This window comes from Calliopsis andreniformis, chromosome 4 (genome assembly GCF_051401765.1).
Source record: "Calliopsis andreniformis isolate RMS-2024a chromosome 4, iyCalAndr_principal, whole genome shotgun sequence".
Lineage (NCBI taxonomy): Eukaryota > Metazoa > Arthropoda > Insecta > Hymenoptera > Andrenidae > Calliopsis > Calliopsis andreniformis.
The window spans coordinates 9,413,295-9,437,059 of record NC_135065.1 but is presented as its reverse complement, the minus strand read 5'-3'; the positions used below and the strand labels follow the sequence as shown (position 1 = coordinate 9,437,059).

The 23,765-nt window shown below is 35.8% G+C and overlaps 6 protein-coding genes across 8 annotated transcripts in view; 3 read left to right on the top strand and 3 right to left on the bottom strand.

Moving 5' to 3' along the window:
- The window catches only part of LOC143178348 (uncharacterized), a 49,748-nt gene extending 48,301 nt beyond the window's left edge, over positions 1–1,447 (bottom strand). The window contains exon 1 of the mRNA XM_076376932.1: positions 1,239–1,447. Within this exon, the coding sequence (XP_076233047.1) occupies positions 1,239–1,322 (84 nt within the window). The 5' untranslated portion in view covers positions 1,323–1,447. The remainder of the gene's footprint in view (positions 1–1,238) is intronic.
- Positions 1,448–9,920: 8,473 nt separating this feature from the next.
- Positions 9,921–14,068, bottom strand: Kyat (Kynurenine aminotransferase). 3 transcript variants are annotated; one of them, XR_013001695.1, is made up of 9 exons: positions 13,995–14,068; positions 13,566–13,708; positions 13,330–13,480; positions 13,008–13,244; positions 12,688–12,931; positions 12,464–12,630; positions 12,047–12,397; positions 11,844–11,974; positions 9,921–11,764 (listed from the first exon to the last, which is right to left on the bottom strand). XR_013001695.1 is itself a non-coding variant. In XM_076376377.1 (8 exons), the coding sequence occupies exons 2-8, from the start codon at positions 13,706–13,708 to the stop codon at positions 11,921–11,923; spliced, it is 1,347 nt and encodes a 448-aa protein (XP_076232492.1). In that variant the 5' UTR covers positions 13,995–14,068; the 3' UTR covers positions 9,921–11,920. The 3 variants fall into 3 exon arrangements, 2 of the variants coding, with proteins under 2 accessions (XP_076232492.1, XP_076232493.1); XM_076376377.1 differs by having other exon boundaries at positions 9,921–11,974; XM_076376378.1 differs by having other exon boundaries at positions 9,921–11,974; positions 13,970–14,064.
- LOC143177999 (CIMIP2 protein CG18335) lies at positions 9,982–11,741 on the top strand. Its single transcript, XM_076376381.1, has 7 exons — positions 9,982–10,034; positions 10,218–10,356; positions 10,436–10,532; positions 10,599–10,774; positions 10,850–11,012; positions 11,354–11,591; positions 11,672–11,741. Exons 1-7 carry the CDS (start codon positions 9,982–9,984, stop codon positions 11,739–11,741), a joined length of 936 nt encoding a protein of 311 aa, XP_076232496.1.
- A 1,028-nt stretch (positions 14,069–15,096) lies between the features above and the next one.
- On the top strand, positions 15,097–18,400 carry LOC143178525 (uncharacterized). Its single transcript, XM_076377249.1, has 6 exons — positions 15,097–15,165; positions 15,211–15,361; positions 15,415–16,947; positions 16,981–18,108; positions 18,201–18,344; positions 18,387–18,400. The coding sequence occupies exons 1-6, from the start codon at positions 15,097–15,099 to the stop codon at positions 18,398–18,400; spliced, it is 3,039 nt and encodes a 1,012-aa protein (XP_076233364.1).
- A 978-nt stretch (positions 18,401–19,378) lies between these two features.
- LOC143177998 (uncharacterized) lies at positions 19,379–20,773 on the top strand. The gene is made up of 3 exons (XM_076376380.1): positions 19,379–19,685; positions 20,091–20,237; positions 20,353–20,773. The coding sequence occupies exons 1-3, from the start codon at positions 19,502–19,504 to the stop codon at positions 20,574–20,576; spliced, it is 555 nt and encodes a 184-aa protein (XP_076232495.1). The 5' UTR covers positions 19,379–19,501; the 3' UTR covers positions 20,577–20,773.
- A 476-nt stretch (positions 20,774–21,249) lies between these two features.
- LOC143178524 (uncharacterized) lies at positions 21,250–22,830 on the bottom strand. Its single transcript, XM_076377248.1, has 2 exons — positions 22,471–22,830; positions 21,250–22,427 (listed from the first exon to the last, which is right to left on the bottom strand). The coding sequence occupies exons 1-2, from the start codon at positions 22,762–22,764 to the stop codon at positions 21,366–21,368; spliced, it is 1,356 nt and encodes a 451-aa protein (XP_076233363.1). The 5' UTR covers positions 22,765–22,830; the 3' UTR covers positions 21,250–21,365.
- Between the last annotated feature and the right edge of the window lie 935 nt (positions 22,831–23,765).

Sequence of the window (23,765 nt, the reverse complement as noted above, 5' to 3'; positions counted from 1 at the left end):
CCTGTACGCAAAGTGTGTAGCGATTTAGGATAATATTTCAACAATTAACTCGACACCGCTGTTTGTTACAACCTCACGATCCCTTCCACCTTTTACAATTCGCCAAAGAGTGGAAATATATCGATCGAATGACACGTTTCTACAATTGCACAATCACGTTGCAAGCAAAACGGTACCTCGTATCGATTCTCCGCGGATGGTTTCCCTCTTCGTTTTATTTCGAACGTATAAAATTCGAGAATGAAAAGTTTACGAAGCGTGAAGTTAGAGGAGCAATGTAGGGATGAGACTTATATACATATAAGTGTATGATACATGCATATAGATTTGTTGGATCTAATTGGATATATTTTTATGTACTCGTTGAGAAATGGAAATAGTTTTTTTAAATTGTTTCCGTGTTTTGTTGGATACTTTTAGAGATACTTCACTGGAATATTTGTTTGACAGTTAATCTACTTCGATAAGATTGTGAAATAGGTTATGATTTTATAAATATACTTTGTATTTTTTGCTTTGTACGAAGCAAGGAGAGTAAAATGTATAATTTTAAGGAAAAAAGAAGTAAAATCAATAAATATAAATACTAAGTAGACCGAGCATTCATAAAAGAAATAAAAAATCTTGACAAAGGTTATGCCTGTCTAGAACCTCTAAATTACTCCTCTAATAATTTTCTTTTAACCTCAAATAGACACTTTCGAAATCTATGACACAATTATAATCGTATCTCTAGAGACCATAGAGGAAGGAAAGATACAGAAGGAGCATTTACAATTTTTTTTAAAGAAAATTTGTGGAAGATCAACATAGAGGTTAACAATATCAACCTTGTTTCAATAAATAAAACTAACACGACTGTCAAAAAGCTACTAGATTAAATTGGAAGGACTAATCAAATCAGTACACTTATTCATATACATATACTACCTTGCATAAGAGTTAGGCACTTCCCCGTCCACTTATGCATTCTAATATACGGTACCAATCCAAATTTAATTTAAATAAAGTTAGTAAGCCTGATCTCGCAGAAATTATCCTACTCAATCATCGAAACAAGGAAACGTGTTCTCATATCTTTCCTCCCTCTAAATCCTAAAAGCCAGAGGCGTAGAGATCGTAAAACCACCTGTCAGAGCGGCAGCGTAAGCCGCCTGCGCGGCATGCGCGCACAGGCTGCGCGCTGGAGCGACGCTCGCTGGAAATTCGAAAAACCGTGTCCACGAATTTCGACTCACCGTCAGCTCGGCATTTCGTCCAACGTCGTTCGAGTGTCGCCGATGGAAACCCGTCACGCTCGAAAGTATCGTCGACACAATCATGCGGGTGCAGTGTCTCACTGGTCACGTTTGCATCGGGTGTCAGAACAGCCGGAAACCATAAACATCGCGTACTTGGATGGAAAATGTACTCGAGACGATCGTAATTGCGGAATAACGGGTCCACGCCGCGGTTACCAGCGATTAATGCCTCTAACTGACGTTGAAGACAGTCCACACGATCGAATGTCAAAGTAAACTGCGGCTGGGGGGAACAGGTAACAGCACTTTCCACTCCGCGATCCGCGCCTGACCGATGGTCGAAGTAACACTGAGCTGGTGGCGCTCGCGGGTCTCCCACCAAGCTGCCCCCACCCCTCACCCCGAGGAAGCGATCGAGCAACCCCCTCGCGGTTCATCGGGGAAAGTCAGGCAATTTTACATCTGGGAGTTTTTAATTGAATCGATGAGTTGAAGGACAGTGAAGTAAATATCACGGTACTTAAACGCTTAACTCTTTGGGGAAGGCGATTTTAAAGAAAATAATAACTCAAGTTGCGTCTTAATTACAAGTGTTAAGTTACTAATGCGTTTTGACTTGCATCAATTTTTGTTTCTACTTAGTTATGTATTTATCTGTGGTTCATAGTATTGAAGATTGAGTGAAAAATTTGAAATAAAATATTGGATACATATATCATTCTGAAAAAATTCGACGACACTGTTTATCGATACTTGTAGATATCTACCTAATGCGCGTTTGTTTCGCACTGAGCCAGGCGCGAACTACTTTCTGCGATGTCTGTGATCGTGTACTTTAATGATATACCTCGTACATATGATAGTACACACTAGTCCCAGGGGGGCGTAGAGATTATAGCGGGGCACCGACTATAAAGCCTTCGAGATGGCCACTTATGAGTCACGCTCACGGTGTAGAAGGAAGCCCCTGGCGCGCCGTATAAATGTTAATATCGCTCATTTGTTACAATCCCGTAGAATGTTACACATCGTGCCACGAGCAGCAAGAAAACTGCTATTTATGCCGTTAAGCTCTGCCTATATGCAGGCCTACCGTTTTTAACCGATTCCATTAGACGAAACAGCAGAAGCGTCCATGAAACTGTACACACCAACCACTAGGAAGCCGAATTACATAATCGCGTACCTTCTAGAAGGTCAAGTAACTTCTTTTACTGTTTTTTGCACGACGATCCACGGGTGACTGCGCTCTTTGAGATATAATCGAGCGTGAAGCAATTCATAGATGACAATGTTGTGATAAATATCTAGTATGCTGTAAACGATGTGTGGAAGCATTAAGTACACAGTTTTCTGGAGACAAGTCTTCAGTGTTCAATTTTTAAAGAGTGTTTACGAAGTGATCCTGATTTAATTTTCTTTTTAATAAAAGAGGTATTAATAACGTACTGTTTTCATGGAATGAAAAATAGTTCGAACTGGCTCTTTAAAAAATGTGGAGACTCAGGAAGCAATTATATTTTCCTTTTGTAATGAGTTTAACTAGACGTATAAATTATTGTATTTTGAATATGAATAGAGGCTTCTTTCACTGCTGTTATAATCGAAATATTTTCAATGAATTTTTCCAGGGCCTTAATCAGCTGCACTAAATCAAGATAAGAGAATACCATCGTTGTAAAAGATGGCATCCTCGATCACGATCCCTTTCTTGCTCCTGCCAACTTTTCCTACTCCACAACTCTCCCACATTCGGTTCTAACCCGACCGCATTCCACGAAGAATCTATGTCTCCGCCTATCAGAGTGCATTTGCATCGTTTCGCGATCCGCGAAATTGGAATATCGACGAGCGTGCTTTAACTTAATCGAATCAGCTTAAACGGTTTGCCGAACAAATATTAATCAATTGTCGGGCATTCGGTTCCTGATAAGAATAACAGAAACGAAAACAGTCGTTAAATCCCCTTCATCGTTACTTTAACTTAAAATTAATTTATGGCACGCATACGAAAAACGAAGTGTGACTTTCCGTAACTATTTCCTGAGTACTTAGAAAGGGCGCGTAAAAGCGTGGGAGTGGACGCAGCATGGAATGCAGAAAATTGGAAGAGGAGTCGTTGTCGCGAGAGACCACTGGCTTTCGCAGATATCCCGCTTGCGGAGTCATTATTGTCATTGTTAGTTCCGCGCGGTCGCACGGGGAAAAGTAAAACTTTAGGAATTCGCGCGGTGCCGCTGTAAATCATGGGCTGAAGTTGAGACTGTGTACCTTCCCTCTTGAATCGCTGGGACACGAGAGCACGTCGTGAACCAACGTTCTGGGTCTCCGAGGACACGCAGCCTCTTATATGGTCTGGTACAACATGATGTAGCATGACTTCCTGACCCAGTAGCCCCGCGTCTCCGGGAGCTCTATGGAAGATCGCCACCAGGATAAAATAAATCAAGCCGCAGTATTAAGTTGGCGGGCTCAGACCGTTTCCTCGCTTGCTACTTTATTGGACGTGAATACAAGGGTTGTCTGAATAATAAGGACTTGAGCTATTAGTCTTGTGAGGATGCATGGATCGCGATGCTTTATAATGGTTTGAAAAAAATTGCGAGCGTTGGGTCATGAGATTCATTGCTTGGAAGAATGAGATGGAATACTTTATCTGCCATAATAATAATTATTAAAAATTGTAATAGGGGTATTATGCTAATGTATAATAGCAAACGTATTTTGAGCAGAGTAATAGGTTCCATTACTTAAGTTTACTTCCTTTTAAATGATATCACCTCTAGTATTTTATTTAATCTTCCGTACATCGTATGAATAATTACGTAGCAATTCATTACACTCATTTGACTTTTAATTTGAATTGAATCGATGATCGATTTTCTCTCAGAAAAAAGAACGTAATAATTAGAACGAGCAATAACGCCATCACGTTTTTCTCGCTCCCTATTTAGGAGATCGCTGGTGTTCGTAAGCGAATCTACGCCGCTTCCTGAGGAATACGGTCACGAGAAGCTGCGGTTTTCGTAAGAACCCGATAAAACCACAAGCCCCGCGATTGTCCTTGATAACTGGGTAATATATTTCAGTGAAATACTTTCCATTAGTCATTTTAGCTGAAAGGGATAGCTACGGTTAGTTCCGTGGGAAATTTATTCGACAAAGAGATGAGCTACATTTCTGTAGCATTTGAGTACAGTAAAAACGAGTTTACTTCGAGTTATTATTCCTGTCACTTTGCAGCACTGACTGTCAATGGAGGACGAATGTTCAAGATATTTTTTTATAGTAACAATTGTATATGAGTTTGGATTGGAAAATGTTTCAACATTATTTTTGTCCTAGTACCTAGTGTAGATTAAGTAGTAATTACTATTTGTTTTTATTATTTTAGGATTCACTTCCTAGTATCCAGTATCTGTTTTATAATACCTAATATCTGATTCTTGGTATCTACTACCCACTTCCTGGTGCCTAGTACCCACTTCCTAATACCTAGTATCCAGTACTTGCTTTCCAGGATCTAGTACCTGTTTTGTAATACCTAGAACCTGCTTTCAATAACATATTTTCTAAACCTCATAAACATTGAATAGGGAACTAGGTACCAGGAACTCGCTACAACAGGGGAACTGTACCCTAATATATACAACTAAACTTGAAATAATGCCACACGATCACGCAACAAAAAAATCTCCGCAAACGTGCTGGTAAAGAAAAGAAGCAACCCTTTGTGTCTCCTTACAATAATCGAAAGACTTCGATAGCATTTCAATCGCCTCAGCCGCGTGATACACGATGCTCGTGTGACGTCTCTTTCTCCAGGTTTCGCGCGTGCACCCTTTGTTCGATCTTGCGTATACGCGGCGCGTGAAAACGCGGGAATGAGTCAGTGTCTGGTTGCGCAGCGCGCATAACGCCATTAAAAAAATCCCTCGTCCCTCTCTTCCTTCCGTCCCGCCGCGAGTTTTCTAACGTGAACGCTCAGGCGCCTGTGGTCATCGGCATTAGGCAAGTCGATATTCCTGGCTCGTGCGCACCGGAACAATGAAACGCAACGAACACAATGCGAGTCACGCCGATCACGAGGATGCAGTCGACGCGCGAGGCCTCGCGCATGGACGTCGCAGCCTGGATGAGATGAAAAGGCGGAAACACGGAGGACGATAATAGCGCGAGGGAGAAGACGAAGACCAGGAGGAAGGATCTGAAAAAGTAGCAATTACAAGTTACGTGTGCTTGGGACTCCTCGCGAACTAGGAGTTCCGCGAAAGAAGCTAAAGAGAGACTCACCTTCGAGTGTTTGAATCTAGTTTAGCTTCTTGTGACTTAGAATTTTATTGTTAAGTGAATTGGTGAGTTGAAGAACAGTACTAGTATGGAAACTGTTTTGAGATATTTAATTTTGGATATTTATAAATATCCAAGACATCCTAAAGACAAACTGATCTGTCTCAGAGACGTCTTCTGGACATTTTAAGACTTTACTGGATGCTTTTACATATTTAGGACGTCTCTGTGCTTTATGGGAAACAAGACTCCGATTTAATAATCGAGTTCGGATGCTAGTAATTTACTCGAAACATTTAAATACCCATAAAACGTTCGAATGTTAAATTATTGGAATAGTCCTAGCCCTACGACAAACCCTGAGGGCAAAGTAACGTGCGCGCATGATTTACGTGCGCACTGGCAATCGGCCGCATAATTTATCGTTCGATCGTAAGCGTATGGGCCGTTGCCTCGTACCCTGAGATTATGCATGCGCAACTGCCGAAGAGCGCACAGCCACCGCGCAATCGATCACTGTCCACCTCGGTCGATGACGTTAATGAGAACGATCGGTACTTAGCGATACTTTAGCCTGCTAGCCATTGCAGCCGATTATACGCGCCGTTTGTTTATGCAATGGGGAAATGGTCTGGCTACTGGCATGAATAAACATGCTGGTACGTCTTCCAACGAGAGGAGCCCAAAAGCTTCGAGATCGCGTCGATAACATTAACTGATCAGCTGTTTCGTTCCTGGGAAACTGAATGAAATTAATAAGATGCATTTTGGGTGAGACAGTTCGAGGTACACAGTACATAGTCGCTGGTTATGAGCTTATTGTTTGCTGCAAGCAATGAGTTCACTGAGAATCAGAAACAGTTTTTGGGGTCAGAATACAGTATAGATCGACAAATAATAAGACAATTATCATCAATAGATCCCAACTTGAACATAAAAAGTAACCAGGAATCAAACCTAGGTACTCGACAAAATATTACATTCTTCGTGTACTTCTTCTAAGAACTCTTTCAATTTCCACATACATCAACCCCAATCTAGCCCTCAAAAAGAACCAAACGAACACGCCATCTTTTCTTGCAACCTTCAATCACCCAAGCAATCATCGTTTTTCAAATCCATGCAACGCTTCTAAATTACCACTGCGCCACCAAGTCTCACTGAATTATCGTCCAAGATCGCTCCTCGAATCTCGATCACGACCTGGACGAGGATCGATAGCGAATTTGCATCAGTCACAGCAAATATGCGTTATGCAACAATCTGCCGTGCAAATAAAGCGAGCTCAGTGGCGGACGAACAATCTGGCGCGTAATAAATCGCTGACAGTATTCGTTGTTCGCTTATCGCTCGAAAGTAAGACGTACGGACATGGACGAGGCGTCGAAAACCACGGGAGGGATCCACGATCGATCAACGTCGTTCTGCATGATCACGAGGATAAGCATGATTGACAGGGTACACAGGCCTACCGCGGTAGCGGACCCGAAGCGCAACAGGGAGAAATAATCTGCTTACCCGGAAAGAAACACGGGGAAGTGCGAAGTTTCGCGCGGAAGCGTTTGTCCACCGATAGATGCTCATGCTTAACAGGCTCACCTCGGCGATGAAGTGGAAGAAGCTATTGAACCACTCGAGAAGGGAGGAGTAATGGCCATAAATCGCAGCAGGGGCGAGGCGATGACTATTTTGTTACTGATGACACGATTGTAATGAATCGACTATAATATTTCGGGACTAGATCTTAGGAGAAGGATATCCTGATTCTTGGGAGACTTTGCGCGTTACTATGATCAGACTCTGATGAACTTTTCAAGTTTAAGGTGTGAACTTCATATACAACTTCATGTTAAATCAGTTCATGGAATAATTTTACTTTGAATTCTTTTTATAAAGATATGTATCCTCTGATAGTGGAAGTATAGAATTCGACAATTTTGTTTAATTTAATATTCTAATAGTGTGAGTACCTAAAATAGTTAAATTATTCGTCAGAAGTGTGTTTCTAGATTGAATCTCGTATGGAGCCAGTTAATGGAGGTCCCACTGTGTTCATGCATTCAAGAAATTTGATTTGAAAGGGAGTCGAAATTCTCGCCGGAAGTGTTCTAATGACCCCATATAAAAATACATTAAGCTCGATGACTCTCATCCGTGGTTGGTCAAGCAAATCTCGGTGGCGAAATTTGTTGCGCGCATATCTTCGCTTATGGTTAAGCTATGCGTCGTCCACCCACAACTACGAGCTGCGCGATAATAAAGCTTCCGGTCTGGTCGCGCCAGCCGCAGGGACACAAAACAAAACATCGGGGGAAGAGAAGAAAATTATTATTCCTTTACCGCATGGCGCGTGTACTGAACAGGGTACACGAACCGGATGCAATGCGTTTGATTTACCTCCCCTACACACCTGGCCACCATAACCCCTAAATGCACTCTTAATTGCCGTCTGGCGAGACACATAACTTCCAATTTCAGCGAGATTAGGGGAAATTTCAACATGGTTTTTTAGCTTCTGTCACTTATTCGTATCATTTGATGAAAGTTGATAGATAAAATTTAAATATGACAATGATTATAAAAATCTACATCAGATGTCTCGTTCATGTGAATAAATCTAAAAAAGTCTGAAAGCAAAATTTCAGATATGCGCCAGCGAAAACATATTTCATTTTTATGCATATTAAAGTACCTCATGAGCCATCTTGCGTAATATATCATAACTAGCCTTCGTTTGCAACGGAAAAATAATGCAAAATGTTATTCAAAAGGCACATGGTGCGAGTAATTTTACGGTTTCTGAACTGCTGTTCATTTCACTGTTGAAGAACGAAGAACCCCGAGAACTCATATACGTTTACGAGTTTCACTTTTTCTGCTCTGCCTGTATTGTGACACTGACGACTGAAGTTACTGTAATGTAGACTTTTTGTATAGGCTGTATTTTCTGTCGAACAAGTTAACAAAACTTACGTTTATCAAGTCTAAAAAGATTCAACGTTGAATAATATAAAATGTAATTGAAATTTAAAAAATGTTCAACTTTAAAGAGTATTGAATCACCAGTAGGAAAAGAATTTAATAATAAATTCTTGGACGTAAGAAATGACGCACAAGGCGGAAAGAACGAAATAATTCTACAAAATAAAAAGTATCCTGAACAAAGAAGCAATATTACATTCATCGACTTACCTCATCGTTCTTTATCAAATTTATGGGACTAATTTCAGCGTCCACGTAGAATATGGAATTCATTTCCCGATGTAACCACATGTTTCTTTTACACGAGATTCCAACGTATTGCTTCATAAGGAAGAACGAAGATTATTCTCGTTACTTATCGATACCTGTGCGAAAATATTATCACTTGACAAATATTGAATATTTTATTCATCATCCGCTTAAATTCGAACTTTCGATTAAACGCTGCTAAATAAAAAACGGTACACTCTTGAATTACGCTTCTAACTACCTATATTCAAGCATCGACGATCTTGTTTTATATAAACGTAAATGCGATTAAAAGCGCGATGGTACACTTAAAACGGGATATTCCAGCCGAGATAACATTCTTTTCCCATTACAGAGAGGTGAAAAGAAATTCCACTTCGCGGCGAATAGTCGCGTGTAAACCGACGAGTGCGTCTGAAATGAGACATTCCTCGGTTCTTTCCACCACGGTGGCTCCATGAAAACTGGAAAGCGAAACGTTAATCGTACACCTCTTTCGTTGTTGTGTACGCAACGTGTCCTTCTCCCTACCTCTTCATGGATTCGCTACTCCTCTTATGAATACGATGCCTACGATGGCCCTTGCGGCAGGCAATTAGCAGTTCCCTTAATATATTATCCGATGAAAATCGCGGCAAATCAAGTCCCCTCAAGCGTACTTGTAATTAATGCTCTCTGCAAGTGCAATATCAATTGAAAGTAAGCGTGCTGAGTCATTGGGGGATACCTACTCTCATTAACGACTTTTTAAAATTCTTTTTCTTAGTTTCTTTTCAAATAATAGTAGATCAATAGACATTTGTCAGAGTAATACACTTGTAATTATTATTGCAAAAGGGAGATTAATTATTTTCATTATTTTGAGTAAATTATAGTACGTACACGAAACGCGGAAATTTTAATTAGTTGAATAGAAAATTAACATTCCTTTTTGAGAGAGATTTTGATTCAAGAATGGAATATTAAAAATTCATTTATTTTATTCAGTAGCGCACATTGTCATTTGTTTTGACAAATCTCAAGTCAGAAGTATAATGGAAATAAATTCACAGCATATTTCAGGGGTTATATCTGCACAAATGTAGCAGACAACGATTTGGCAGCATGTTAATAAATTAATATTTAAAAAAGAACAATATCCCCGTGCGGAATATTAAATTGTAGTTACTCTGGATAATTTATTTCGTTAAATCAAGGCTTTCAAAAATATACTTACACAATGACTGCGGGAACGAATTTGTTGACTTCACCGGAACCTCATTTTATACCAGGGTAAATAGTGAAAAATCTAGACGTTATATAGAAATATTTACATGTTACAAAAAAATATATAAAAATATGAAAATCACTTTCCTCGTACATCTTAGATTATCTCACGTGAAAATATTCTCTTTTGTACACTCTTATCTTTTCTACATGTGCGTTCTAAGAGATAATACAAATTCATTGGTTTAGATACGCGGGATATTGTCCACAATATAACTTCAGATGTGGTGAAACGTATGGAAGTCTTACTCACAAATTACTTCTTGATCCTACAGTAAACCATGCGGAAACGCTGGTCTTGTCGAATCGAGTCACCGATGATTATGAAGTACTATTATGAATATTCTAACATTTCATTTACTGTCTCGAACTGTTATTTAAAAATTACTATTGTTATAAAATACTAGGTTCAAAGGCCACCTAAAAATGACATAGACATCGTGAATGCTCGTTATAAAAGAACTGATCCTATATTTATTCATCCTATAATGCCAGGTTATGAAGGTACTTAAAAAAACTAATGCAAGTATGTAAATGGGTAATGCTAGGGATCGTATAAATTTTTTGTAGGCTTTACACCGAAACTGCATGCTAGAAATGGGCAAAGGTACACAGTACTCGCAACAGAAGGTCTTGCTGAATTTGAACGGCAACAATTAAAAAATAAAGCTGCTCTTAATGAACTTAAACAGACAATCGCTATGCAAAGTGGGCAGGGTGAACCGCGAAACTTGAAAGAACGATTAGTAAGAAATTTTGATATCCTGATATAAGAACCTTTGAAGTAATAATTAATGCATTCTCGTAACTTTTTACTACAGCTTATTAAAAGTCAATTTAAGTTGCCTATGCTCGCTGTTCGACCTGATTGCGTAGGCGTAATGAGGAACTTATTCGTGGATGAAAAATATGAAGTACCTAGAGATCACTCACCATCTCCCTATTTCATGGATAATGCGAATCCTCAAAAATATTTTATCAGCAGTGAGCTTCTTTTGTTCTATTATCTCGAATTTATTTTTGAATAATTTCACGTATCATAAGGATTACTGTCTGTAAGATTCAATTGTTTCATCAAGCATTTAACCTTTAACGATTACTCACAATTTTGATTTGAATAATGAAGTGATACATGATTAATATGAGAGATAATTTATATAAAATCTGACCATAAAAAGCAATTGTACAGATGGATCTTACAGACAGCGAAAAACGCATGCGATATTCTTTCATTCGAGAGAAAGCAAGAAGTGAGTGAAATCGGAGTGTTATCATCGGTTTAGTTCTTTTCTAATACGCAATACTGAAAATACTGCGGGTTTAAGGATATGCGGGTCATATACCGTATGGATATTCACACTTTGGAGCATCGAATGTTCCTGCTACCAACAGCGCACTTTGTGACTTCACATCCAACTATCGAAAGCGACAAAGCACGGAGTGGGCGCCAGTAACCATTTCGCGACCTGATCCACCGCTTTTAATTCAACCCACTACGCTATATCATAAGCACGTTGGAATGATTCCAAATTACCTTGGTCACGTTCCTGGGGAAACATTCAGGTAACTCAGAATTTCTGTTTTATTGTATCTGTGTTTAAAGAGTGAATTATTTCAATAGAATATTTATTTATTTTATGCAGGTTCGGTAAGACTTTCGGTGCGGATACTAAGGATGCTAAAAGGTGGCTCCGTGGTGACTTCTCTGTATAAAATGTACAAACAGTAACCTAATTCTGTATGAAAATTCAATTGTATAATAGAAATTGTGATTTTGTACAGGCAATAAATACTGTGGTTTAGAAGTGTACATACTGTGGTTAATGGCTCTTTTTTCAGTCTAAAAATATTAGAAAATAAAGTACAAGAACCCTAAGAGCCTAGAATTATTCTTAGCATTTCCATTTCTTTAAAATTTCAGCTGCTTTCTTTAAATTTTCATCTTTCTGTAGGAATAAAAGATCGATAGTTTAGGGAAAGATTAATAATGATTATATTTCGTTTAATCTAGTTCTTACCTTTATGAAGCAGTATCGCACGTTATCTTCTCCTAGATGCTTATGTTCGTCACTATAAAACGCAGATGGTGGAATTCCTTGAATTCCAACATTTTTCGTCATCCATTTAGTGAAACGATAATCTTTATATTCGTCTGTTTCTTCATCTAATTTAACTTTGTCTTTTAAAGCTGTCCAATTAGCTACCATAAAGTATCCTCCCTCTGGGATTGTTGGAGTCATTCCTACATCGCTAAGAAACTTAGCCATGAAATCTCGTTTTGGCAGTAATTCTTTGGCTAAACTTACAAAGTAGCAATCTGGTTGACCAAATCTTTCTAACTCTTGCTCAAATCCAATTGCTACTGCTTCCTGCACGGATTAAGAAATATTATTGTTGGCAATTTTACTTAAAATAAAAGAATTTATTGAACGTACCTGAACTGGTGTGTTAGAAGTATACACTGTGTTTTGATGAATGACTTGTAAATTGTACAGCAAGTTTGCTGGTCCATAGGCCCATCCAATTTTCCATCCAGTAACACTGAATGTTTTACCAGCAGATCCAATGGTAATTGTTCGTTCATACATTCCAGGTAAGGTTGCTGAAAAATATTCATTATTCAATTATAATGATTTTTATTATAATTAATAATCTTTACCTATTCTAATGTGCTTATATGGCTCATAAACAATCCATTCATAAACTTCATCTGATACAACAAGCGTATTCCATTTTTTAGCTAAGTCTGCTATAAATTGTAATTCATCTAAAGTAAAGACTTTTCCTATAGGATTATGTGGAGTATTAATAATTATTCCTTTGGTTTTCTCATTGAAGAGAGATTCTAGTTCTTGTTTATCAAACACCCAGTCTGCAGAGGTCAAGGGTCCATTTGTGTTTTTCTTAAAGAAATAAACACGAGTGCATAAGATATATAACTACTTCAATTAAAATATATTAATATAATCTTAAGCATACTGGTTTCAATGCAATAAACCTTGGAATTCCACCTGCAGTTCTGACCATAGGTACATAGCAATCAAAAAAAGGTTCAATAATTATCCACTCATCACCAATCTCAGTATGACCTTGTATTGTAGCATGCAATGCCTGATATGCACCACAGGTAACAAGGACTTCATTATTTGGATCTATATTACGATTTAAAAGTTTTGAATACAATTTTGCAATAGCATTTACTAAGCGTGGGTGACCCTAAAAGAGCATAATATATGTTAAATATTGCTATAAAAACATAAATACATTGCATGTATTATGAATCTCATAACTATACACTTACAAATCCCCTAGTATATTGATTTAAAAGAGGATTATCACTGGTAGTTGTACACGCTAAAGCTTTTGTTACATTTTCAGGGGCATGGAAATCTGGAAATCCCTGACCCAAATTCAATGGTTTATATTTTAGAGCAAGTTGAATATATTCCACCCTACAATGAAGTTATTTAATTGTATTTAAATATTATAAACTAAATATACTTCTATTTTTCATTTAATGAGAAGCATTTTATTTACCAGACTGATTTTTCATTGCCTTTCAAACGATCTGGTAGATCAAATTTAGACATCACAGCAGAATAGTTTTGAATATTTCTTAACGTGGATAATGAAAACGACCTTTTCGAACTTATACCAGGAACACAAATCTTAGTCAACATCTAAGAACATATTCATGCATAATACATCATAAATAACAAATAATATTTTATTAATTTTTTTTATTATGTTAGGAGTTCAACTTTCGAATTGTGGAGCTTGACATACAAAATTGTAATTACATAGTTTAGTAAAATATAATCTATAGCTCATAGATATATGGTGTGTTATGAACATAAGATGACAGATTAAAATATTAATTAAATTACGAGATGACATATAAAATTACAAGCACCAATTTAACAATTTAGATGTAACCTTACCAGATGAAATGCACTAATATAATACCTTGTTTCACCAAGTTCACTTAGTAGAAAAAATCATGAAACTGATGAGTGACATGCGAGTCACGCCACAACCGCTTCTTTATCAAAACTAAATTACGCAACAAGTTGTTTAGTTCAAAAATATGATTGCAAATTTCTAGTTTTATATAGTAATTTCACTATGCATTATTGGTAAGTAGCTTTCTAGTAAATAAAGTCTAAAAATCATGTGCTATCAAACATTATTAAAACACATATTATAATAACTCAAGTATGAAGAAGATTATAAATGAATGAGCCTATTAAGTTTGATTCAATTCTATAAATAAGATTTATCATTTGCGTTAGAAGAAAAAATTAATTCACTTTTAAGTCAAAAAGTTCACAATAATGTTACAATAAAAGTTACAAAAAAGACTCACCAGAAGTAAGAGAAAAAACTTAATAAATTTCATTTTTATTCCAAAATGATAAGTTATAAGCTACCAATTATCGTAAGATACTGTGAATTAGTGTACTGACTACTATCATTAAACTTTCACATTCTTCAGTATGCCAGCGTAGGAGTAAAGTTACCTTTGCCAAAGATCTCTTTTTAAGAAAGTTCAAGGTAATTCAAAAGGTTTATTTGAAGTGAAAGCGCCGACGAGGTAGAATGGTATTGGATACAGTTATCATATTATGATAAGTGACCCACGTAGTATAACATTATGTACAATTTATTCATTTAAAAATTTATTAATAATTTGAGGATGCGAAGATCTCATAGGGTTTTCATAATTCATTTTGTAATAATATTGAACAATAAAAAATGAAGCGCCATCTAGTGAAGACGCTTTAGAATTAAATTTAGAAATTTAAGTTTTAGTATACAAAGACCACCATTAGGTGGCGCCACAGGACCATTCCATAAATTAAAACGTTTCTTAAAAGTTTTCAAATAAATACTTTGTATAGTATATTTTATATGCAATTAGATGATGAGCCAAGAACAGAATTTTGAGAACTATTTTTTATATAAAATACAAACAACATATGCTTTAATATAAAAGGATTTATGAATTGTATTGCAATAGTGTATTTTTCTTTTATCATTGGTAGCACTGTTATTTTAAGCGCTCTCTATGTGGCATCATCTGTATTATTTTCAAATTGGATGTCCGTTAAAGAACACGGTTGAGTCGTTGGAAAGCGTTGGGAAATTTGTGTAATTTTTTAAAATGGCAACGTTTCGACAGCAATATAAAGAAAAACCATTTGGTTTTGGTGATGTGAAAGAAGGTCGAAATGCTCGTGGTGAGATGTGTAGAAGAGAACGTAAAATACAGAGAGCTATAGGCTTCAATGAAAATAGAAATATTTTGAATTCTTTGGATACGGAAAATGAGGGTTTGTATAACACTTTACTGTGTGTATTTTAATTACACCACTGGTATTTATAGCGTTAGATGTGTTAATTTCAGAAAAGGAGCCTGCTACAATTGTAAAGACTGACCGTATGACAAGACTTCTTAAATGGAAGGCAGAGCGGAATAAACATAAAGAGTTGGAACGCAGAAAAAAGAAACCAGCATTTGTGGTTGGGGCAGTTCACCACAGAATCTACTCTCCGCTTAATAAAGATGAGTTTGTACATAAACATACTAAAGGTAGTTCTAAGGTAGACGTGTCAAAAGTTTTTCCTAAAGGGATTACAAAAGCCACAGAGAAGAGATTAATAAGTAAGGCTGTAGCAAAAGTTACAACACAGAATTTACCCAAAACTCCAGATATTGTTGCAAAGAAGGAGCTAAAAGAGCAAAAAATAAAGGAGCAGTCAATTATTCCAAATGATTATAAATTTAAAGCTCCCACAGGGTTGCCACAAATGTTATTTGGTAGAGTGCCAGCATATAGTATGTCACCTAGTAGAATGAGTAATTTTATGTCTTTCTCCCCAATGGTAAGAAGATCAATTAGAAAAAGTAGTATTGTACAAAATACTAATAATGAAAAATCTAATGCATCTATAAAGTATGAAAAAAAAGATAGTGATTCTAAAGAAAGTTCCATTGAAGACATATCATTAAAATTGTCATGTGATGAAGATGAAAAATTACATTTATCTAATAGCGATAGTAATGATGAAAGCAGTAATAATAATAAAAGTAAGGTGGAAGAATTAAATAGTAAAACACTTAATGATACTATTACAATAATATCATCTTCTCCAAAAGACAAAAGAGATTCTGTGGAGCACTCTGATTCATCTAGCAGTGAACCAGCCTTTTTTTCTCCATATATTGTTTCTAGCCGTGGAAAAAGTAATGCAAGGAAAGAGCAGCAATTAAGACATGGCTTTAGCCTTGGTCATTCACCAGCTAATGACATTCCTACAAAGGATACTGTCATGAAAAATTTGAATATTTCTGTTGAAGAGGAAGTACGCACTGCTCAATATTTCCAGTTCCTGTTAAACAAGGAAACAGATAAATTGAATGAACTCTGTAAAAAGTGGGAAAAGGTGAAAGATGAAGCTGAAATGACAGAAGATGCACAGTACCAAATCAATCAAGCTATTGGACAGACAAATTTGTTGATAAGGAAAAAGTTTGAAAGATTTCGTAGTCTTGTTTCCGATTGTGAAACAGGCAAAGGAGAAATGTTAGTTACTTGTAAAGATTTACAAGGATTTTGGGACATGATGTACATGGAAATACAAAACTGTAATTCAAGATTTGAAAAATTAGAGAAGCTGTATGCACAAGGCTGGGAAGAAGAAGAAGAAAAATTACCTAGTAAACCTGTTAATAAAAAGAAAACTACAGTAAAAAATAAAATTATTCCAAAAAGATCAAGTTCACTTAGAACGTTTTTGATGGAGAAAAAAAAGAAAATGGCAGAAAAACTGAAAAATGGTAATGACACTGAGGAAATTCAAATGATAGGAAACATAACACAAGATAATAAATTTGAAATTAGTAAAAATAATTCTAGTACACCATACAAAAATAGAAAATCTTTGCTAGTCTCTCTTTCTGATAGGAAATCTATACCTCTTAAGCATGAAAAGACGCGATCAAGTCTATTATGTAAAGTACAATTATCCGAAACAAGAATCAAAAGTCCCCTTACTATTATAAAAATAAGTCAGATGTGTAAAACACCAGATATTCAATTAGATAGTTCAATATCTTATGCTAATTCTGATCAAAGACCAGGAAAAAGTATATTGAAGCAATCAAAGATTCCAAGTGTGATAGATTCTCAAACAAAATCGTCTTATAAAGTTAACTTTGATGATAATGTATCTTTAAATGACATACCAGTAGATGAAGAAACACAATTAAAACGCGATTTAGCTGCTGCGCTTGAAAAAATAGACAATTTAGACTTTGATCAACCTAGTGAGGATGTATCATTTAATGTACAAAAAAAACTTAATTTTGAAGATACTAGTTTTGTGGAATCTGAAGATGTACATGACACTGATCAAGATTCTGAATTAAAACATTCTAAAAGCAAAGGTATACTCAAAGTACCACGTATAAATGTACAATCTGCAACACCAAGGCCAGCTTTGAGAAGACAGAATGCTACAGAGAAAGATGACGAAGAACCTAATGAAAATTCAAGTGAAGACACAAGTCAAAATACTGAGAATATAAGAGTTCTAAGAAACAGAAGTATTGGAAATACTAGTTTTGTGGAATCTGAAGATGTACATGACACTCATCAAGATTCTGAATTAAAACATTCTAAAAGCAAAGGTATACTCAAAGTATCATGTATAAATATACAATCTGCAACACCAAGACCAGCTTTGAGAAGACAGAATACTACAGAGAAAGATAACGAAGAACCTAATGAAAGTTCAAGTGAAGACACAAGTAAAAATATTGAGAATATAAAAGTTCTAAGAAATAGAAGTATTGCTACAGTGACTACACCTACACCTAAGAGAAAATCTTTAAGAAAGGTTTCCATAAGTGTGCAGGAATCAGAGTCTGAACAAAATAAAACTCCATTGAGAGTAAGCTCTCTTAAAACTGATAAAAAGATTAGTTCCAACATAAATGTAGAGAATGCTACAAATAGTAGCTTAAATGAAAGTAATATTAAAAGAAGACAGAGCTCAAGAACAGTTAAATTTTCTGGTAAAGATATTCTTAATTAAGTCAACAAGATTTTATATTCTGCAGATAATATTTGTCAAAATAAAGTTTAATTAAAAATAATTTTATTGCAGAGAAAGAATGTAATATCTGCTCAGAAAATAAACCTGTACTTCCTGTGACACCCCATGTTAGACGAAGTACAAAACGACTTAGCACGAAAGGGAGGAAAAGTGAGTCCAAGGAGGAACAGGCATCTTTAAAAAATCGCGAGAAACGTAACTAACTTTTTCTATCAAATTTTCATTTTCAATATGCAGATATGATTATATAATTACATGCTTTTATTTCAGCTTCTAAATGAATTAGAAGATCGCACTCCAAAACGTACAAAATTCGTGATTGTAGCATGTAAAGTGTACGAACTGTATATATGTTTTATATGTAAAATATTATTTATACATTATATATGATATCATTTTATAAAATCAATCTATTTAGAAATTTAACAACATTTTATCAACAAACTCACGTAATATAATACATTGCAATTAATAATCATTAATTGGAAATTGTCGAAAATTATTTCCATTACTATCTGATAAAATATAAATAAATCACATCATTATGCTCAGAGGTCTTTTCATATTGTTTGCATAATTCTCTCACCACTCGATTACTTATTATTATACAATTCGTACTTCGAATTAAGCAACGCAGAAGAAATTAGTATTACGAAGACTTGTATATTCGTCCCAGTTATACTTATCGTATCACGCAGCGCAGAAAGTGCTAAACGATGGTTTTGGATCGGGGAGGTCTAGCAAGATAAGAGAGTCGTGGTTGGTCGTCGGCGTCAGCAGAGATCTTGAAGGACGTTGATATCTCGTACAAAAGCCATTACAGACTGGGATATAATTACTGTAAACACATAATGGCAAGAGCAATACTTCCCTCTAACGAATAAGAGTCAGTATACAAAATTTCAAATACAAAAATTTGTATTTCTAATGCAGTTGACATCATCAAGATAATATAATTAGAGAGTATTTAAGAAACATTTGAATAAATTGTTTATCAAATAATAACTAATACGGGATTATTTCAAATAACATCTAGCTAAATAGAATAATATATTATTCTAACGATCACTTTTCAAATGGTTCATTTCGATAATGCCCAAGTCTGGCTTATACCACTTTAGCTGTGCCATTTACGAAGATGTTCTTTTCTTTTCTTTGCTCGTTTTGTCTTCCGCTAATCTTTTCTCCCACTTCGCGCAGCGAGTTTATATATTGAAACCAATGTCGTCATATAGGATTGGTTTAAAACATTACCTCGTACATGGAGCACGTTTCCTCGCGATAGATAGTGTTGATAGCCGTGTGATTGTTTTTAAGTTGGGGATCTCCTTCGATAAATATTTTATCTGTTGATGACCGTTTTGAGGCGTCTTGAGTGGGGTTGCACGAGGCTTGGTGCAATCAAACGTCAAAATCATAAATATCCGAGGCTCGTAGGAGTTCCTAAAGTTAAGAAGATCGATCAAGAAGGAGCAGAAAGGACAATTCTTTACAGCAAGAGGAAAATCGCCGAGCTGCTCTTCGAAAATTGCGCTGGTCAGTTTTGTTTGGATTTTTCGATATTTCAAAATTCTAGACACCAAACTTGATTAACTATTATGTATACTTTTGCTTTATACCTTCACAAATACTTATAAAAAATTATTTTCCGAAAAAATATAACGCATAATTGAATATTTAACAAAATTCTTCATTCATTCGTACAAGAGAATGCTGAAGAAAATGTTGATACGAAAGAATAAAATTAATATGCTATTGCGTGTGCTTATCAGCAATATTGGATCATAATTTTTTTGTAAAAAGAACATAGATTTTGCTTGTATCTTAATATACAAGCAATTAGTGTGATGGAAAAATTTTGTATAGAGAGTAATTACCCATACTTTAAAATTAACTATAATACTGGACTGAGGTCATATCTAATGTTTCTTTTGATTGTAGATTGCAAAAGAATGGCTACTATTCCGCAGGGTGCATTTGCTGCGTGCAAAGTTCGCCGTAATCGCGAACTCGCTGCTTTAACAATGATAGAAGAAAAAGAGAACATAGGCGCCGAAAACGTGTTCAACGCGAGACTTCCCATGGAAGGTATTTATTGAGATTATCCTAATATTTTAGTCAACTTCGTTTTACTATTTATTATGACTATATTTATTCCGATAAGACGTTTGTGACTCAAATGTGACTAATTTTCTACTTTTAGGTCGAGAACCTACGCCGTTGAAATACAACAGTAAATTAATGAACAGCATCTGGGGATTATACAATCGCTATTCAGTACATAATTTCAAGAAGAACACCGATGGTGATGAAGGGGTGTTTGAGAGGTTCGCAGCGGTCTCGGGGGCACTTTTTCAAAGCCATGTACCCGCTGCGAGCGCGATGACTGCGGCTGCGGTCACCGAGAAGTCCATGAACCATCAATGAAAATAAGGAGAGTAATTCGATGTACAAATTGTCTCATGATTGAACAATTGAAACATTTGATATTGTATACCTCTCCTGTGATTAAAGACAATCTTGTAATTGTAAAAGACTGTTTAAAAGATATTAAATGCTATAAAGAAGTATACAATAATAAAGAAATACTTTAATGTTTTAAAGTTCTGTAGTACTGAAAAAGAGTGAAAAAATAAATTAATATTATTAAATATAATTAAAACGCAATTTTCATTATAGTTAATATAAACAATACTTGTTTAGCTGTATGTGAATAGTACTTTGTTTAGTAGCTGAATAGTTGGATAACTGTATGAAAAAATTATTTATCAATAAAAAATTGTCACTGATGACACGGTAAGTGCAGACGTTATACAACTTCTAAAGTTATTTATTTTACTAGTTCACGTTCTGTCAGTGTTATCGCTGCTTTAATTAATAAGACATGTTGGTCCATGATGTAAAGATGCAAACGCAAGAAAATTAAATACATTAAACACGCCTTATAAAAATGGAAATAAATGCGATAATGGAGATATTTTCGCGTAAATACTGATAATTGTTGTCGCATAAAAATATAATTTACTCGCTATAAATATAATACTCAACTCATTGATGAATAGCACTATCTAAAATAAAAGAACACGCGAATGATAATTCCTTTATTTTAAAAAAATTAATAAAAAACAGCTTTATTCAAAATTAAAATCACTTCGTATGCTATAACAGAATTTTTCTTAAACATAAATATCCTATGATCCTGTGTTTTTAAACATCTTAATTTGAGAAACTGTGTGAAGAGAGATCTACGTGGGAAGTTGAACCTACATAAACTATGCTTCTCTCCACTTGATCACGCCAGTCATTTTGATTACGTTTCTGGGACATCTTATCTATCGTATAAGTCCTCGGTTTTCTCCGTCGCTGAAAATCTTCGGTATGATTGAAGCTACTAGAGACATTAAGTTCCAGATTCACAGAGATGGACGTAGAAGAAGATGTTCTTACTTTTTCTTCAGAAGAAAAATTCTGACACATGTCGCTATCAGTCATAGACGAAATACGTTTCAATGTTCGAATATCATCATTGTAGAAATACTGTTCAGGTATTTCACGATCAACGATACCATTTCTTCCCTTATTATTACTTGGATATTCCTTATAAACCTTTCTCTGCAAATATGGATACTCTTTCACGCGTTCAAATCTTTTGCATATTCTGAACTCATTGTCATTTGGGTTCCTTATCACTTTCCTCGTAATCACAGCATCCTTTATCCTAGAAAAATACATTTGGGGGTGTTTCGATTGAAAATCATGGCTCCTGCGTTTTCGTCTTGTCTTCGTTATTTTGGTTTGCGTGGATGCGCTTTTCTTATCATTTAATAGACACAATTTTATATCCTTTGAGAAGCCTTTCAAATCATGAGGGTCCTCCACACGGAAACTCAGCTCACAACTAATGTTCGAGGGATCTCGTAAAGAAGATCCTTTTTTCTTCGGGAATATTATTTTATCATATTCTTTACTTCCACGCTCAGGAGCTAATTTTTCCGATTGATTTTTCAGGATATTTCCCATGTATTTTGATGTCACTGGATTTTCTACTATAGACAGGGCGAGGATCTGCTGCTGCAAGTTTTCAGTCTGGTCACATTCATCTTTTACACACTTGATCTCAGGTGGAAGTTGAAACACGTTATTTGATTTTCTAAGGCGAAAAATGTATCGAAAGAACGAGGATGCTGAAGGGTCTGTACAATGATAATAAACCTGGTTTAAAAATATAAAGGAAATTATCATCACGAGTTTCGAGTGGCCATTAATATGAACCGAAAACTTTTAAAAAGTTTCCAAGGCTAGAAAAATAATTTAGGTGTCACTGTATCAGAAATGGTAGATGTACCTTTTGATCGGTTCCTGATGGCCTTCCATCTTTCAAGAAGTCTATGCTCTTTATTTTTCTAACATACTTCTTCAAAGTATTCAAAATATTAGTTTTATTGCTCTTAGTTTCTTCATACAATTGTTTAGAAGGATTCTCACTTTTCGTAGCATTGGTCTTCAGTGTATTAATTTCTAAGCGCAATTCGTCCAAATTGTTAGCAAGCATTTTGATCTGATCGATCACGTGTCCCACTTTGCGTTGGTCTCGGCAACATGTTTGCATAGACATGTCAACTATACAATTATCAACTTTTCCAAAGAGACGATTCTTAATGAGTATTGAACAGCTCGATTTTTCTTAGCGATACGATAGAAATACGATTTATTTGAGACGTACTTAATCCTTGACAAATTCACCATCATGTAACCGAGGCATGATCGAATATTTGATGTTAAATTTACCAGTAATTAAATTTCACATCGAAATTAACGTTTAACCAAAAGAGGAAAAAAAAGACACATCGGACAGAAAAGAACAATATCTAATCGGAGTTCAGATCGTGGAAGGCGATGGGTTGATATTTGGGTTTCTATTAAATATCATTTATTTGATTCGCCGTATGTCCTAGGTACATTAATCGTCAGTCGGTGTTGCGTATCAATAGCAAATTAGCTATCAACCATGTGTAATTTGGTAATACAAAAAAAAAAGTTCTTCTTTTCGAAAACGTACAATCGACACGTAATACTCGTACTCATTATTTGATTTGTATATTATGTACAATTATAACATTGGCCTCCATTAAAATAATTATCATTTTCGGGGGACCCCCTACACTGTCCTCACCCCCGTTTCCCCCCAAAACCTATCTATCACAACAATTATACAATTTAAGATGCAAAAGTAACAGTAAAAATAGATAATAAAAATGACCAACATCATCACGCTGCACATCGACGAGAAATTTTCGCGTGATCAATATTGTACAAATTTCTATCATTTTCATCGATTTTCGTTGTTGGATTATAGCGAATTGCATTCCTAAAAAAAAAAAACTCGATCGAGCGAAATGGCATCGTTAATCGTACTTCAATAAATTACTCGTACAAAAAGGACAAGGTTTATTATATTTGTAGCGCGATCATCACATTGGGCTCGTAACGTCCCCCTTTTCTGGAATGCTGTTGTCTATTGAACATCGTTTGTGCACTTCACCCCCCATCGCAGGGGTAGAACCATGTACTTTTGCTCTAATAAGTTCTCCTAAAAATCGAGGTAATCGGGTTGCA

Coding starts and splice junctions, on each gene's coding strand:
- LOC143178524 (XM_076377248.1), bottom strand. CDS start 22,764: ATGTCTATGCAAACATGTTGCCGAGACCAACGCAAAGTGGGACACGTG. Junction 22,428..22,470: donor ATCTACCATTTCTGATACAG/TGACACCTAAAT, acceptor ACTTTTTAAAAG/TTTTCGGTTCATATTAATGG.
- LOC143177998 (XM_076376380.1), top strand. CDS start 19,502: ATGACCGTTTTGAGGCGTCTTGAGTGGGGTTGCACGAGGCTTGGTGCA. Junction 19,686..20,090: donor GCTCTTCGAAAATTGCGCTG/GTCAGTTTTGTT, acceptor TTTTGATTGTAG/ATTGCAAAAGAATGGCTACT. Junction 20,238..20,352: donor CGCGAGACTTCCCATGGAAG/GTATTTATTGAG, acceptor TTCTACTTTTAG/GTCGAGAACCTACGCCGTTG.
- LOC143177999 (XM_076376381.1), top strand. CDS start 9,982: ATGACTGCGGGAACGAATTTGTTGACTTCACCGGAACCTCATTTTATA. Junction 11,013..11,353: donor TCAAAAATATTTTATCAGCA/GTGAGCTTCTTT, acceptor TGCGGGTTTAAG/GATATGCGGGTCATATACCG. Junction 11,592..11,671: donor GTTCCTGGGGAAACATTCAG/GTAACTCAGAAT, acceptor TATTTTATGCAG/GTTCGGTAAGACTTTCGGTG.
- Kyat (XM_076376377.1), bottom strand. CDS start 13,708: ATGTTGACTAAGATTTGTGTTCCTGGTATAAGTTCGAAAAGGTCGTTT. Junction 13,481..13,565: donor GGCAATGAAAAATCAGTCTG/GTAAATAAAATG, acceptor ACTTCATTGTAG/GGTGGAATATATTCAACTTG. Junction 13,245..13,329: donor ATCAATATACTAGGGGATTT/GTAAGTGTATAG, acceptor ATGCTCTTTTAG/GGTCACCCACGCTTAGTAAA.
- LOC143178525 (XM_076377249.1), top strand. CDS start 15,097: ATGTGGCATCATCTGTATTATTTTCAAATTGGATGTCCGTTAAAGAAC. Junction 15,362..15,414: donor TTTGGATACGGAAAATGAGG/GTTTGTATAACA, acceptor TGGTATTTATAG/CGTTAGATGTGTTAATTTCA. Junction 18,109..18,200: donor AAGAACAGTTAAATTTTCTG/GTAAAGATATTC, acceptor ATTTTATTGCAG/AGAAAGAATGTAATATCTGC.